The 15445-nt window shown below is 27.8% G+C and overlaps 2 protein-coding genes across 2 annotated transcripts in view; one reads left to right on the top strand and one right to left on the bottom strand.

Annotated features, from left to right (window-relative positions):
* Gycalpha99B (guanylate cyclase 1 soluble subunit alpha 2) overlaps positions 1 to 15445 on the bottom strand; it is a 233366-nt gene that overhangs the window by 217149 nt on the left and 772 nt on the right. The gene's annotated exons all lie outside the window — the stretch shown is intronic.
* Positions 2127 to 15445, top strand: part of Gycbeta100B (guanylate cyclase soluble subunit beta-1-like) — a 34406-nt gene continuing 21087 nt past the window's right edge. Inside the window, exons 1-5 of the mRNA XM_088183130.1 lie at positions 2127 to 2378; positions 2469 to 2542; positions 2718 to 2818; positions 6190 to 6308; positions 13385 to 13537. Coding sequence (XP_088039256.1) covers positions 2376 to 2378; positions 2469 to 2542; positions 2718 to 2818; positions 6190 to 6308; positions 13385 to 13537 — 450 coding nt within the window. The 5' untranslated portion in view covers positions 2127 to 2375. The remainder of the gene's footprint in view (positions 2379 to 2468; positions 2543 to 2717; positions 2819 to 6189; positions 6309 to 13384; positions 13538 to 15445) is intronic.

Raw genomic sequence — 15445 nt, 5'->3', positions numbered from 1 at the left:
CAAAAATCTGATCCCAATCGTCGACTGTGAACGCTTACGAATCGAAAATGGAGATGTAACACTTTGTTGGCACACAGACGACTATGCAAACCTACAAGATGTTAAAACAGCTTAAAACATTCAGGCTTTCTTTAGCTCATGAAGTTTGTATTCTTTGAACTTTAAAGTGAATGTTAATAAAAATGACAAAGAAAGTCTCTGAAGAAGTGATTGTTGAATATCCGCGTATTTATATGGCTCCTTAAATAGAACAATTCGTTTAGCGTCCCTTCCAGTAGGACAGAAAATTCAACAAAGTTATCAGTTGGGTAGTTTTTTTAACAGATTGCCGTTTTTACGATTGATTTTTTAATCTGTATAATTTATAACGGAAATTTTGATTTATGTGCAAAAATTTATTCTCACGGTGGTGTCCCATTTAGCAAGGAAATCCATTCTGGTCTTAAACGTTTAAAACCCATAATGAATCTAACGCCTGTAAATTTTTCAAAAGCTTTTAATTAATTAAATTAAGACAGTTTATTTGCTAAGCCCAATATTTATAGATAAGTAGTTATTTTATATTACCTATCTACCATACCTTATCGACAAAAATAAAATACATAGTTTTACTCTGCTTGTTTCACTATATCGTATCATTTTACTGTATTTTGTTTTAGCTAATTTATCAAAAACATAAGCTTTTTCCCTTCTACAAAAAACATTAATGCGAACTCTTTTTGGGATTTTCAATGACTAGGTATCAGTCAAACTATTTACTATATCGTATTATTTTACCGTATTTTATTTTAGCTGATTTATCAAAAACATAAGCTTCTCCCATCTAGGAGAAAACATTAATGTTAAGTTCTTATTAGATTTTCAATGACTAGGTTTTTGTCAAATTAAAAGTATAGGCTTTTTACAACATAAAAATAATATCTAATCATATTTATTAAAAAAGATATCAGAAAAAAAAAATTTTGAAAAAATTATGAAATGATTCCGTAAAAGTTTTGGCATTTACTTTTGTTTAATATCTATAAATATCCTCCTACAGTTTTAATTTAACACTCAGTAAATTATTTAGGGCAGCGTATTTTCTATATACTTGTACACAAATTTATGTTAAATTTTAAAAAGTCAGGATTCAAATGAGCTTAGAAAAATCATCGAATTATTTAAAGGTATTTTCAGTTCCCTGTCAAATTGCAATTTTATTTTATTTAAAACCAAAATACCTATATTATTTTATCTACATGTATGAATAAATATATTAAATATTATTTTATTTAAATTGTGTATTTTTCCTCTCGAAAAAAATCACATATATGCAAAAATAAAACAATAAAAATACTATTATTATTGTTAAGCTAAGCTGCAAACATATATTTAAATGTTTTTTTTTTGACAAATTTATAATATATAATAACCAATTTAAAGATACAGAAAAGCAGCAATGAACCTTTAACTCATGCTTAAATGCGGGATTAGTATTTATTGTGTTAAAATCAACCGTATATCTGTCAAACGCGCATATGCGAGAAATTGAGAGTAGCAAAGAGATTGAATTTTAGTCATTATTTTATCTCTCATACAATAATAATTTATTTCAATTGAATTAATATCAACGTTATCTAACAGTTTATGAATAAAAAAAATAAATGCATATTAGTCTGAATATCTTATTTCAGAAATTCTAAAATAATATAAAATTAAGCGCCCTGAACTCGCACGCAATTTAGCTGCGGTACCTCATAGCAGTGAGAGACGAATTATTTGCTTTTTAAATAATTTATTTTGCTATATTATTTTCGTTTTAGGCCACTATGGCGCATTGGGATAATCTGTTAAAACATGACAGTTCTATTTTTTTTTTTTAAATTAAGCACTAATGGCGTTTAAAAGGTAAATCGATATTTTAGATTAAAACTTATTTATTGGCTCGCTCATGAAATGAAACCATATATTATGAATCGATATTCAATATTTAATTACCACATTAGCAACAACAGGTTATTGAATATTATAGTTTACTAGTTGTTTATTTAAAGATAGTTAAATTAATGTAAGCTTTCGGATCAGTCTGTACATTCGGATGGGCTTGTTCTGCGCATTTTACCCACCAGTCTGCGCCTATTCGCCGCCAAATAGGCAACCTCCACGTTCAAACACGGCGCACGAAAAACACGATAGTCGTGTTTGAATGCAAATATTCTAACCAATAAACATAATAAACAAATTGAGTGACGGAAATATAACTTGAACATTCTATTACAAAAAAAAAAACACACATAAACAACTCACGCGTATTTTGACATTTGATGTCAAAACATGTCATAAATAAACAAAATAACCAATAAATTTAACAACAACAACAACTACAAACAAACAAAATGGTAAACACTCAAACTTCAGCAATAATTGTATTTATATATAATTATATTTAATATGATAAAAAAGTTTAACTATGACGCTTTTGCAAACAGTACGGTTTCGTCAACTACGCCCTGGAGCTTTTGGTCGTTAAAACTTTCGGCGAGGAAACATGGGAAAACATAAAGTTAGTATTGCATTACAGCCTCTGCAAATACTCTTCTTTCATTTGCTTCAATGCTTTAGAACTTATGTATTTGTATATCAAATTTATATGGATATATAAATAGAGCGTGAAAGCTCTTTATTCGCATATAACCATAAGCTTTAAGCTCAGGATTTAATATCGCTCTCGTTATCAGGAAAGCGGCAGACGTGCAGATGGATGGGCAATTTTTAGTGAGACAAATTTACGAAGACGAGATAACGTACAACCTCATATATGCAGCAGTAGAGCTTTTACGTAAGTTTCCAATCAAATTTTCTAAAAATATATTTTATTTATTGTAGCTTATGTAACGTAATCATTTAAAATTATATATATATATATAGGTTAGGCATTTACATATTTTTATTAAAAATATATAAATTAAAATAAAATTTATTCGTAATAAATAATATAGATTGTAATATAATGACCATTAAATTTAACTATCAATTTAATGCTTCTGAGACACATAGATCAAACTCACAAAACTTAGCCTTAACTCATTAGAGTTGTCAAAATTTATATAAAAACTTTTTGTTGTTAAAAAAATAATATGTAAAATATGCATTTCAACCCAAAAAAAAACAACGATTTCTTTAAACACAATAATAAATATATTTTATATTTATTTTTGTTAGAGTATATTTAAAGTCATAAAAACTTGTCTAAATTACATATATGGCACTATTTTATAAACTGTTAATAGTGAAAACATGGAAGCCAAAAAAATGAACATATGTTTTATGTCATTTCCAACGATGTGCCATACATTTATATTACAGATTAACATAAGACAATGTAACATTTCAAGCATCTTTTTCCACAAAAGTATAATTCAAATCTTTTTAAAAATATATATATATTAAGAAATCGGTTTATATGCAAAATTTTAAATGGATAACAAATATTGTATAGCATATGAATACTATAGGTTTTTTTTTAAAAAAAAAACATTAAAATAATGTCTGGAATTTAACTACATTTCATTTTACGTCCTTCACAATATTCACGAATCTGTATAAAATTGGAGGTCACATTTTAAATGAAACATACATCAAAAATAATTATTTTTGACGTATATTTTTTCTAAAAAGATTAAAATGCATGGTTTTCCATAACTGTCTTTATTTTTAATAATATACCATTTTTAAATGAAAGCATAACCTTGCTTTTTTTAATATAAAATGAATGTATTTTTTGCAAAATACTAACAAAATTTGTAGTTAAAAAAAATCAATTTAGTAGCAATAAAAGTCTATTTGCTTCATAATAAATTAAAAATATATTTTGAGCGGTAAATATTTTTATTTATTTAATAAAATCTATAAAAATTTTAACTCGATTTCTCAACTGACACGATTCAGAAATCACAGTCAATGAAGCGTTTTTTTTTTGTAAATACTAATAAGTTTTTGTAAATAATAAATGCAACTATAATTTTAATTGCAAATAAGACACGTATATGCAATCGATATGGTCGTCACTAGCTTTTTTACTATTTGAAATAATATATGTTTTCATGCTATAATTTAGTAATTGATATTAATTTTATTGCAATTTTTTTTAATGATATAGTGAAATACTTTAATATTAGAGCAATAAATAAAATGAATTAAACCCTAGCGTTTGACAAAAAGAAACGATTTATCAGACATATAAACTTCCTAATAAACATACGACTCACTGAAAATTTATTGGCAAACACATTTAAATTTTTCATAAAAAAAAAAAAATCTGGTTCTAAGAAGCGGTGTTATCACATTTGCCGTGCCAAACGGTTGCCGCATATTCGATAGTTCACACATAGAAATAATACAGATTATATTAATTTTACAATAATATTTCAGCTCAATCATATAAATAAATATTTTTAAAATAAAAATTTAGCCTCTATTTTTTTTTACAAAAAAAAAAGATTTTGTGTGTATTTTTTATTAAAATTTATTTTTGAAACACTAAAAATTTTATATTTTATATTAACGCCTTTTAAATGCAAAATAAATATATTGTTTAAAAATCTATAATTTATGTTATTATCGTAAAAAATTAAAGTAATTAAAAAAATTTATAATTGCAAATCATAAATAATGTGGAAAAAGAATATGTTTTGTATATTATGTATTTATTATAAAATAATGTATAAATATTGTTATAAATAAAATAATATATTATCAGAGCTTTAAATATAATGAATCTGAGCTAAGCATCTAGCATGGAAAATTGGTTTTCTTAGAAGCAACAACTTGTTAAATAAGCTTGACTCACCGAATTTTCAATTGTAAAACATGTTTTATATCTAATCTTGAAAAAAAATCTGGTTCTAAAAAGCGGTGTTATCTTATTTGGCATGGCAAACGGTCGCTACATCACACTAATACTTAGTAATAGGTAATCCTGAAATGATTGCTTAAATTTAATATGTGATTCATTGTATATGTCAGTGATGCTTTCAAATATTTTTAATATTACATTATGATATCAAGAATAGTCCTGGGTGTGAGAGACTAACAAAGATAGACGATGATTTTTTGGCTGCAGAAATTAAAGCAAATCCCACTTTATGATCTGGTCGAGAAACTAATTCAGTTCAATAAATCAGTACATAGACACATAAAGAAGATTGGGAAGACTTGGATACAAGGTGTATGGGTTTCTTGATCATTTAATAACTGGATACGAGAAATAGGTGTTGTACGACAACATTAGGCTTAGAAGACGGTAGTTAAAGGTCAAGTATCGGAATATAAAAAAGCCCGGAGTTACTTTAAAAAAGTTGGTAGGATTGCAAAAAAAATTGCACATTACGAAACTCATAAATCTGGCCAAACAATAACAATGATTTTATTATTGAATTTTTCAAAAGGTTTGAATAAGAAGGTAAAGCAAGCCATGCACTTTTCAACAGAATTCGAATAGTTCCACAACACAATGCGCAAGATTGCTTATTCATAAAATCAAGGAACTTGGCTGAACGTGTTGATCTCGTCCATCTTATTTTTCAGACCTTGCTTCTTCCGACTACTGTTTTTACGATCGATGCAGCACTACGTGAGATAGCAGAATTTTGAGTCAAAGCCTTTAACATTTTATAATAATGGAATTAAAAGAATTATAAATAGATAAGGGATGGTTATATATAATATTAAAAGAAAAAAAATTACTATTCAAATAAAAATAAACGTTAAAAAGTGATATTTCGGAACTACCAGATATTTAATAAATTATCTTTATTCATTTTAGTCTAATATTTTAATTATATATTTATAATATATAAATTAATATAAAAAAAATATATTGTTCTTATAATAAACAAAATCTATTTTTTGTTACTTTGAATACTTTACAGTCATTTTATAATTTCATAAATTTTAAAGTGTCACTTTTACAAATAAAAATATATTCAAGTAGGCAATAAAAATAAAAATATTTTATGTGCGATTTAACAAAGCCTAAGAACACAATAAATGTTGCAATCTATTCATATCGAAAAAAAATATATTCTAAAATAGTTCTCGGCTAAGTTCCTTAGTCAACCTAATCCGCGTTTTAATATACCTAAATTATTTTTAGCCGTAGTATTTATAGAACTTATTTTAAATATATAATTATACCTATTTTGATTTTAGAAATCCCAGCTGATGCCATCCTAGAACTTTTCGGGAGGACCTTCTTCGAATTTTGCCAGGATTCCGGCTATGATAAGATCCTGCAAGTTTTGGGAGCCACCCCTCGGGATTTTCTGCAGGTATTCCATTAGATGACGTAATGCGGTAATAGAAATATCTTTGCGGTTATCTCGCGGACATATTTATGTCGTTGGGATTTGGGTCGAATCCATAGGGATAAAATCCAGGGTTGGCAATATGACAAACGTAATATTGGAACCTTTGCTCGCTTCTGCATATAAAAAGGAATATTTATAGTGCTTCCGTTGGTTGGTATATACGTATGTATATCGGGTTACTGAGTGTTTTTGTAACATGCTTACGTTTTACGTAAGAATCGATGTAATTACAGCTATTGTATGATTTAGCTACATTAATATAAGACTATATAAATTAATATAGAACTCAAACAATATTGATAATAAAAATATGTTGAACATATCACATCACAAAGCATAAGTTATAAGTAATTAAAATAATGATTTTTATTTCAAAAAGCATTAGGCCTTAAGAATCATTCAAGCTGTATATTTATATTAATATAGCAACCTTAATTCAATCAATTTTTAGAGTTATAATTAGTGGGTCGCAAAAATACATTGCTGTTCTTTCAACCTTTTAACATTGAAAAAGTCAAGGTTTATTTCGTTGCATAGTACCAATTTTAGGTATACTTAGATATTACTTAATAAATATCATTCACCAAAGATGATATCGATACACAATTTTTCATTGCTTTTTAATTCTCTAAAGGCTTTTATAAAAAAATATGCAACAATTTTAATAACTATTGATTATGAATCTAATCATAGTTTAAATATAATTTAACCCTTTGCGCTCGTAAGTCGACTATGTGTCGACATCGTATTTCAAGCGTTGTACTCGAACGTCGACAATATGTCGACAAAACTTTGAATGCATTTATTGGCTTTGTGTTCAAGCAAATTTTGAAAATTTAAATTTATTAATAGTAAAAAGACTTCTGTTAAACACATTTCAGTAATATTGAATTTTTAACTTATGCAAATAACTCAATAATCTTAAATTTACAAGTGTAAGTTTATTGTAAAATTTTTCATCGGAACATGGTCAAAGCGCGCGCTGTTAGGACGGCATCGCGCTAGACTTGACAGATTTAGGTTGTCAATTATTGCTTTAAAACTGATTTTTTCCTTCTAAGGGCATCTATATTTTTATGATATGGGATGAAACGGGATCATATGCTCTAATTGTGCATAATTATTACTTTATATTGTGTGTCTGTTATGAAATAAAAATAAAATTTTTAAGACGGAAAAAAGAGCGAGATGCCGTTACGCTAGCAGAGCTCGCTTACTCCCTCGCACTAATAAAATGAGCGATTGACAACTATCGACCTGGGTACTCAACTCAAACGATAATATTAGTCTCGACACATTTAATGTATTTTCGAGCTAGTAAATAGCTAAATTATGTAAAACAGAACTAGTAATCTGTGTTTTAATTATTTATAAATACATATATTGATTTTCTTTTAAAACTTATCCATATAATTACGAATGACGATATAATATTGAATTTTTAAGGACGTGACGATGAATTCGATATTAACCGTGATATTATTACTGTGACAGTAATAGTATGCGTTTATGCTAAGACTATTTTTACCAATTTTAAATCTGGTACAAGTATTTAAAGTTTCAAGTTTTAGGATAATCTTTTAATGTAATCATTTTTTATGATCAATTTATTTATATTTTTAAGAACTGTTTTAATAAATTCAAAACTTAAAAATTCAAAAATAAAGCCACGAAGCCAAACTACGCTGGTACGCTCTAGGTGTAAAAACGCCTGCCAATCCAAAACAGATCCCCACAAAAAAAAAAAATGTAATATTTATTATTTCTGCCTCAAATGGGCAAATACATACGAAAAACTTGTAGAATATTTGTCTAAATATAAAATTTGATCACTTTCACAAAATATAATAAAACTTTACCGGCCCCACCTATTTTTTTATGTACAAAAAAATTGGGTGGGGCCTGGCCCCGATTGCATTTATATTATCACCACAGCTGATATTTTTGAGCGCCATTTCGAAATTTGTTAATATGTGGGGGCACCTATTCATGCCATATTTTTTTAAATATTATGGTTCAAATAATTGATTTACAGCCTTAAATTATATTAAAAAGACATTTTATTAGGCTCAAATGCTTACGGCACCTTTAAATGTCTAATGAGTACTGGCGATTTTCTTGATGACACCTATAGAAGTCATCGGCGGTGAAAGGGTTAAAAGTCTTGTAAAACATATTTTTTTCAGTGAGTTTTAGGATTGTATTACACTTATATAAATTTATCCATATTTAACACTCTAAAGGTGGATGACTCAAATATGCGTCATTGAAAAACTATTGTTAAAAGTCGTTTATGCACAACATAATCAACACTTACACGTTTAATTGGATAAGATTTAAAACACAGTTTGTAAATTAGTGATATCTATTATATATTGTTAACTATAATTACAGCTTACAATCAATAGATGTCGCTTAGCAGTTAGGGCTTAATTTTAATAATAGCGCATTCTTAATATTAAAATGTTTAGTTTGCTGCGGGGACCTGAACCGATAGTCTCTAGGATATCAGTTCAACGGCTTAAGGACTACGACATTCCGGTTATACAAGACAATCTAAATATAAAGTTGTAAAATCGCCATGACGCGCTTTGAATGTCTCTCTGTAAAACATATGACTGAAGAATATAGACAAGGTTATTTTGCTCGTGTAACACCATAAACCAGGGGTCGGCAAGCCTTTTTGAGAAGGACCAGATTGTAAATATTTTAAGCTCAGCGGGCCAGGAAGCAAAATTAAAATGAGCTTTTATCATTTCTCTCAAATATTCAAATGTTGTGTAAATTTTAAATATAAGCACTGTTTTTGTTTTTAGCTCTAAGTTCAATCTGTTGAAAAATCTCATGATATCTGCAGCAAAGGCTAATTCTCAAATCTATTTAATATCAGATAATAATAGCTGAGGGCGGGGTTTTTCGTTGAAAAAAAATTTTAATCTCTATGATTTAAAAATTCTTAGTCAACCTATACCATGACTGGGCCATTGGACTACTGTATGGTAGAGAAAGTCGAAATATACGGCTTATATTATGATAAAAAAATAGTCACAGAACTGATGACGGTTAAGTTCACGATAGTTTAAGGTTAATATAATTGTTTTAATAATACACAATAAATTTAAATGTTTTCTATAGTACCTGTTGGTGAATAGTGCATTTTTACAAAAATCATATTTTTTTCTAAAAAAGCTTATACTTGTTCTGCTTTTAAATTTACCACCATCAGATGTTACACATTTTATTCGAAATTCACTTTAAAATGTACTTTGTTAACGTTTTTCAACTTTATTATTAATATTTTCATTTGTAGTAGTTCCATGCAAACTATTCATCAAAACTATTTTTTTCTGTCACTTAAACGTAGCATTGACTGCTTGAATAAATAATTTAGTGCAAACCAGTAACTTATTTAGTAACTTACTGTTTGCAGAAGCCTTTAAAAATGGATAAATACTGCTACTATTTATACATAACCCTTTATTTATACATAATATTAACTATTTGGCAAAGGCTACATGTAATATTTTGACTTAGAGAGCCATTCAAAAGCCTGAATTCAGCAATGGTGTTAAGAGTCGAAAATAATTTAAGACCACCGAATTGAGTTCAAAAAACTGATATTTAGTTGTCTATTGATGTTACACACAATGTGTTTATCTTTTAGCAACTGTTCTCGCCGAAAAACTGGTAAATGAACAAATCTATTGCAAAAGGCGTTACGTGGGCACTGAAGATGCTGTCAAATTTAAAGTTCATAACGTCACGGTGAAATACAAAGCAATAGGAGCACCTTATAAGGTGATACATAGCTAGCTCCTTAACTTGATTGTTAGATTGTTAGATTTTTTTATATGTCAAATCTAACAATTACTTGCAGGCCGGATTAAAATAAGCAGAGGTCTGGATTTGGCCGTAATTTTCTGACCTCTGCCATAGACAGTGAATATATTAAAAAATATCTAATTTAATTTGGCCTTCTTTTTCGTATCCTAAATATTCCTATCCTAAGTGCACGTAAACGCAGGACAAATACCCCCTGAACATATATCTCCATCAAAACTCCCCTGGACATTAACATGACATTGACATTTATAATAAATGATTTATATTTTAATAAAATAATGTTTAATACGAATAATCAGTATCAATACTAATTTATTTCATTCAGCAAAATACAGAATTTTTAAAATATCAATAAAACTAACACGTTTACGAAGAAAATATACGTATTGTATATTTTGTACCGGTGACCGGTGCGAGCAAAATTGTTATAAAGAGTATTAAAAAAAAATAAAAAATATTATTAGGCTAGATACATATGTATGTATAATACATCTAAACTTTGGTAATGGCGTCAGTATATGTTTTATTAAGTATAATAGAGCGTCACGAGACGTGTAAAGTAATATCTGTATTATCTTTATACGTGGCGGGGGTTAATTGTCAAGGGGGCTATTTGCATGGTGGGTTAATTGTCAGGGGGTTATTTGCACGGGGGGTCAATGTCCAGGGGGGTTTTGACGGGGGGTTATTGTCCAAGGGGTATATTTCCAGGCGTTTAGTGTCCTAGAATCATATTTCCTAATCTACATTCTCTTTTATTTATGGACCTTCGCTTTACTTTATTCGGAATCTCATTATCGGCAACTTAGCGTCAAAAGTGTTAAATTTTCTTTTAAAAATCATTGGTTAAATCGTCAAAATGTATCCTTTTGCTTAAAACATATGTGCTGATGTGCATATTGTTTGTGTTTTATTTATTGTAAGGTGCATAACAATTTTTCGTATTAAATATGTTTTAAAACGTTATTATATGTTTTATTTAACTAACAGTATATTTTTTTATTTTTTATAATACGTTTATTGTAATCTGATTTTCTAAAAAGTCTAAAACTTGTTAATGGGAATATATTAACTATTTACCAAGAAAAAACAACAATTAAAAAAACTAAAAACTAAGGTTTTACTAAGAAAAAAAAACAACAAGTAAAAAACTTGTGCTCTTTGTTATTTTAATTTTGATTCAATTTTATTGTAACCATTCTTTTTTTGTATGAACGCAAATTGTTGATCGATGTTATGAGCGCTAAACGCTATAGAACGAGCGCGATGCGCAAGATAATAAGCGCATTGCGCAAGATAATAAACGATAGGTGCCAAAAAAATACAAGCAGTCCAATATTTTAATTATTTAGAATTCATATGACATCTAGCTATTTACAAATTTCTTAATGGTTATAAACCCCTGCCGCTACATCACTCAGCTGTTTTTTTAAATAATTAATTTATTTGTTTTACCGCGCATTTGATTGCGATGGACGAAAAATCACCTAAAAACATCATTACATTTACCTTCCTATACTATGTATACCTAATACTATGTCATTTATTTTTTGTGAATAGTAAGTACAATTCTTCGTGAACACATTTTAATAAATTATTCTTTTCTAAGTTTCATGGTTAACGTTTTACAAATTATTTAAAAAAGTACAATAAAAAAAGTTATTTTCCGATTAAAGTATTAAAATTATAATATATTTTAAATATTTAATTTATCTTTTTTTAACTAAAATATTGACAAACTATCAATCTTTCGCTGTATTAATTTTAATTTGTAAAAAGAATAATCAAAACATGTTTTATTTCATTTTTACTTCCAAAAATTGAACATAAAAAAAGTCTTGAAATTAAATACGAGCTGGCGCTACCCCAACCAAAAAAAAAATACGAGTGCAAAGGGTTAATAATATAAAAATAATAATAAATATATTAAATTTCACTTATTATAATTTATTTCAAATTTAACTAAAGCAAATATAATATGTTTTAAACATCAAAAAATAATATGTTACAATAAACTTCAAGGCAAAAATATTATCTATTTTAGCTAAAATATTTTTGGGCGACTCACTGATGAGTCGCTCTCGTTTAAGTGGAACATTAAACTCAATTATTACTGCTATTGAGTTAAATATGTAAATGAAACTCATAATAAAGTAAACAATTGTGGCCAAAACAAAACTTCGAAAATTAGCTCACGTCGTCTTAATGGAACAAACACAAAATTCAAGATTCGCAGTACGAACATTACGTCATCAGTCAATCAAAATCCACCGATAAATAAAAAAATCTAAAATTTATTGATTCATTCGATCGCTCACTTAAGAACTACAAACTTTCACAACTGGTTGGCCGGCGAGTAAATTATATCATGCCGGCCGACCCAAAGAAACAGCTGTAATTCGTCTTTGCACTTCAAGTCGTTAAATTCCAATTATGTAAATCGTATTAATTATTAGTCCCAATACACTTCTTAAATTATTATTCGTATCTACTAACAAATGTTTCAGGCTAGTGATAAGTATTTTTTAAATGAGGAAAAAAGTTAAATTATCACAAAAATTCGACGTTAGTACACCAAAACTTTTCGAACACTAAAAACAAGTAACAAAATAAAAAACGCAATTATGACATTTTTTAAGCAATATAAACGATCAATTTCTCAAATGTATTTCAACATACGACAAAAAGTAATTTCTTTAATAGTTTACGACAACAGAAAAAAGTCAGATAAAATCATAATCCTTAAAAAATTTGCCACACTAAAATTATACCAATATTATTTGCTGTTCTGCGTAAAGGATGAAAATTGACAAAATATACCAACAAAGGAAAAATACGCGAAATATATTAACACTTAAGCATTTCAACAAGTAATTACAGCAAAAGTCTTGAACGACCAAGCTGCTGTGGAAAATAAATTTAGATGTTGTATCCACTACAGATTTTTTAAAATTATTTTTCAATAATGTATCATTTTTAATAATACTATTTGTATGTTATAAATGCTTTGAAAAATAAATTCACATTACACAGAGTTGCACGAGTAGCAGTAACAATAGCATCTTAGTTAAAATATGCCTTTCCACGTTCCTATTAATATTCTAGCCCGAGATCATATTATGCGCTAAGACTAATATGTTTATGTAGACTCGCACACATATTCACTTTTGACGCTGTCGTTTCATTATTCACAGAACCTAGACGCTCTACACGATCACTTGGGAACTTTGTATCCAGGAATGAAAGCTCCGTCGTTTCGTTGCACGGAGAGACCCAACGGAGACCTGGTGCTTCATTACTATTCAGACAGGCCGGGTCTCGAACACATCGTCATCGGAATTGTGAAGGTACTTTCAAATATTCATGTAGTTTCAATTATATATTGTGCACTAAGTCATTCAACATCCCACAGTAGAAAGTTTTCTTTGAGATAAGCAACTCTACTATACATACAATGTATGCTTGGCCTATTGCATGCTGCGCTCACACCAAAATAGAATATTGTATGGTATAATATCATAGCTAAGGGGAGTTTTTTCTTATGATGGATAGATCGAATAAAAAAGTGAAGAACTTAAATTTTGTGCCATGATCATTGTCAATAAAGAATATATAACAATACCCAAAGTAAGCAGCAAGCTACATATTCTCATTTAATTTCCCTTGCAAACCAAAATTCTATCTTTTAATTGGTTTGTTCAAAACCAAATATAACAAAATAGTACAAGGGGTCGAGAACGCATCCTTCTGACAAAAGCCGCAATAATTCAGTAGGTTTATGTACATATATAAAAAATGGGTTCGAAAATTACGTACAGCAAAAATTCTGATCATCGATGATCAATATACACATATATGCATATTAAGGAATACGTCAATATATATAAAATTAATAATTTCTGTAGATATAAAAAATATTAATGTGATTTAAAAATATTTTACAATTATATTAGTAAATTACATTGGTATGATACACTTACATTTTTTATTTAAAAACAGAAAAATATAGAGCAGTTGGAATTAAAAGTAAAATATATTTGAGAATGAATCAATCACCTATGTTCAGAATTTTATAATATTGCAATAATCCTATCACTATAAAAAAGTGTTGATTTTTTTTAATTTTATTAAATTTATTTTTCTTAACATTTTTGCTTTTTTTTTTCTATTTCCTTTAAGATTTTTTTAATAGATCTAGATTTTTTTTAAATGTTGGATTATTCGCTATTTTGAAACGAGATGGCTGATCAAACTTATTAACAAGCACAGTAAAATATTCATAAAATCCTTTTTTTAGAAAAAAAATTGTGTTAATGTTAATAAAAACACTAGTTATCGTTTCCTCGAAATTTGTATATCACAATAATGACAAAAAAATGTGAAGAAGATGTATTTATATTATACTTTGAATAGCCGCATTTAATAACAAAACAGCAGAACAAGCTAGACAACAAACTTAGCTAAAATATCAATAAAAACTAAGTTTTATCACAATCTTACTAAGACTACTACAGTTATCGCGTCCTCAAAACACTAACAAAATATGTTTTATTATATTTTTTTGATTTTTACACTACTTTTTTATTTATGAATTTTAAAATCAATTTCCTATTTGATTTTATTTTTTTTCTACAACGTTACGATTTTTTATCTTGAAAGTAACTTATTTTTAACAGCTAAGCGCCCATGGACTCGTGTACGAGTCTTGAAAAAATATTGTATAATGGCCGTGAACTCAGACTTGAGTCCTGCATGCGTTCCCTTTTATTAAAAAAATTCAGAATACTAACAAGTTTGCCTCTACATGATATTAAAATATGGTAGTATACTATTTATACATAGTATCAAATAAAAAATAAATCAGATTTTTATTTAAATTTTTGTAAAAAGAGACATTTTTCGGGCACGTGAATTTGTTTATGAAATGTATGAAACAATTATTTATTTCATATAAAAAATAATATTTTATGTTACACTCCTTAAACAGAAATAAACTTCAAGATCAAAAGTGTTTGGCTAGGTAAACATAAAATCAATCCAATCAAAAGAAATCGAATCACCAATTAACAAAGCGTTTCCACTTGAAATTCTGTATATTATTGCAAAATTAAAAAGTGAAAATGTTACGGTTTATATAAATATATTCGATAACAAAGTAATCAAAGAACTTTCAAGAAATAGCATCTATTAACATACAAACATTTTTACCGGGTGTTTGTTATTTTGATATTTCCTCAGCATTTAGAAAATCGCAA

The sequence above is a fragment of the Plectrocnemia conspersa genome, unplaced genomic scaffold (genome assembly GCF_051122295.1).
Source record: "Plectrocnemia conspersa isolate PC_06_02 unplaced genomic scaffold, ASM5112229v1 ptg000003l, whole genome shotgun sequence".
NCBI classification, from domain to species: Eukaryota; Metazoa; Arthropoda; class Insecta; order Trichoptera; family Polycentropodidae; genus Plectrocnemia; species Plectrocnemia conspersa.
Note: the sequence above shows the minus strand (reverse complement) of the source record. Positions and strands in the feature narration are given on the sequence as shown.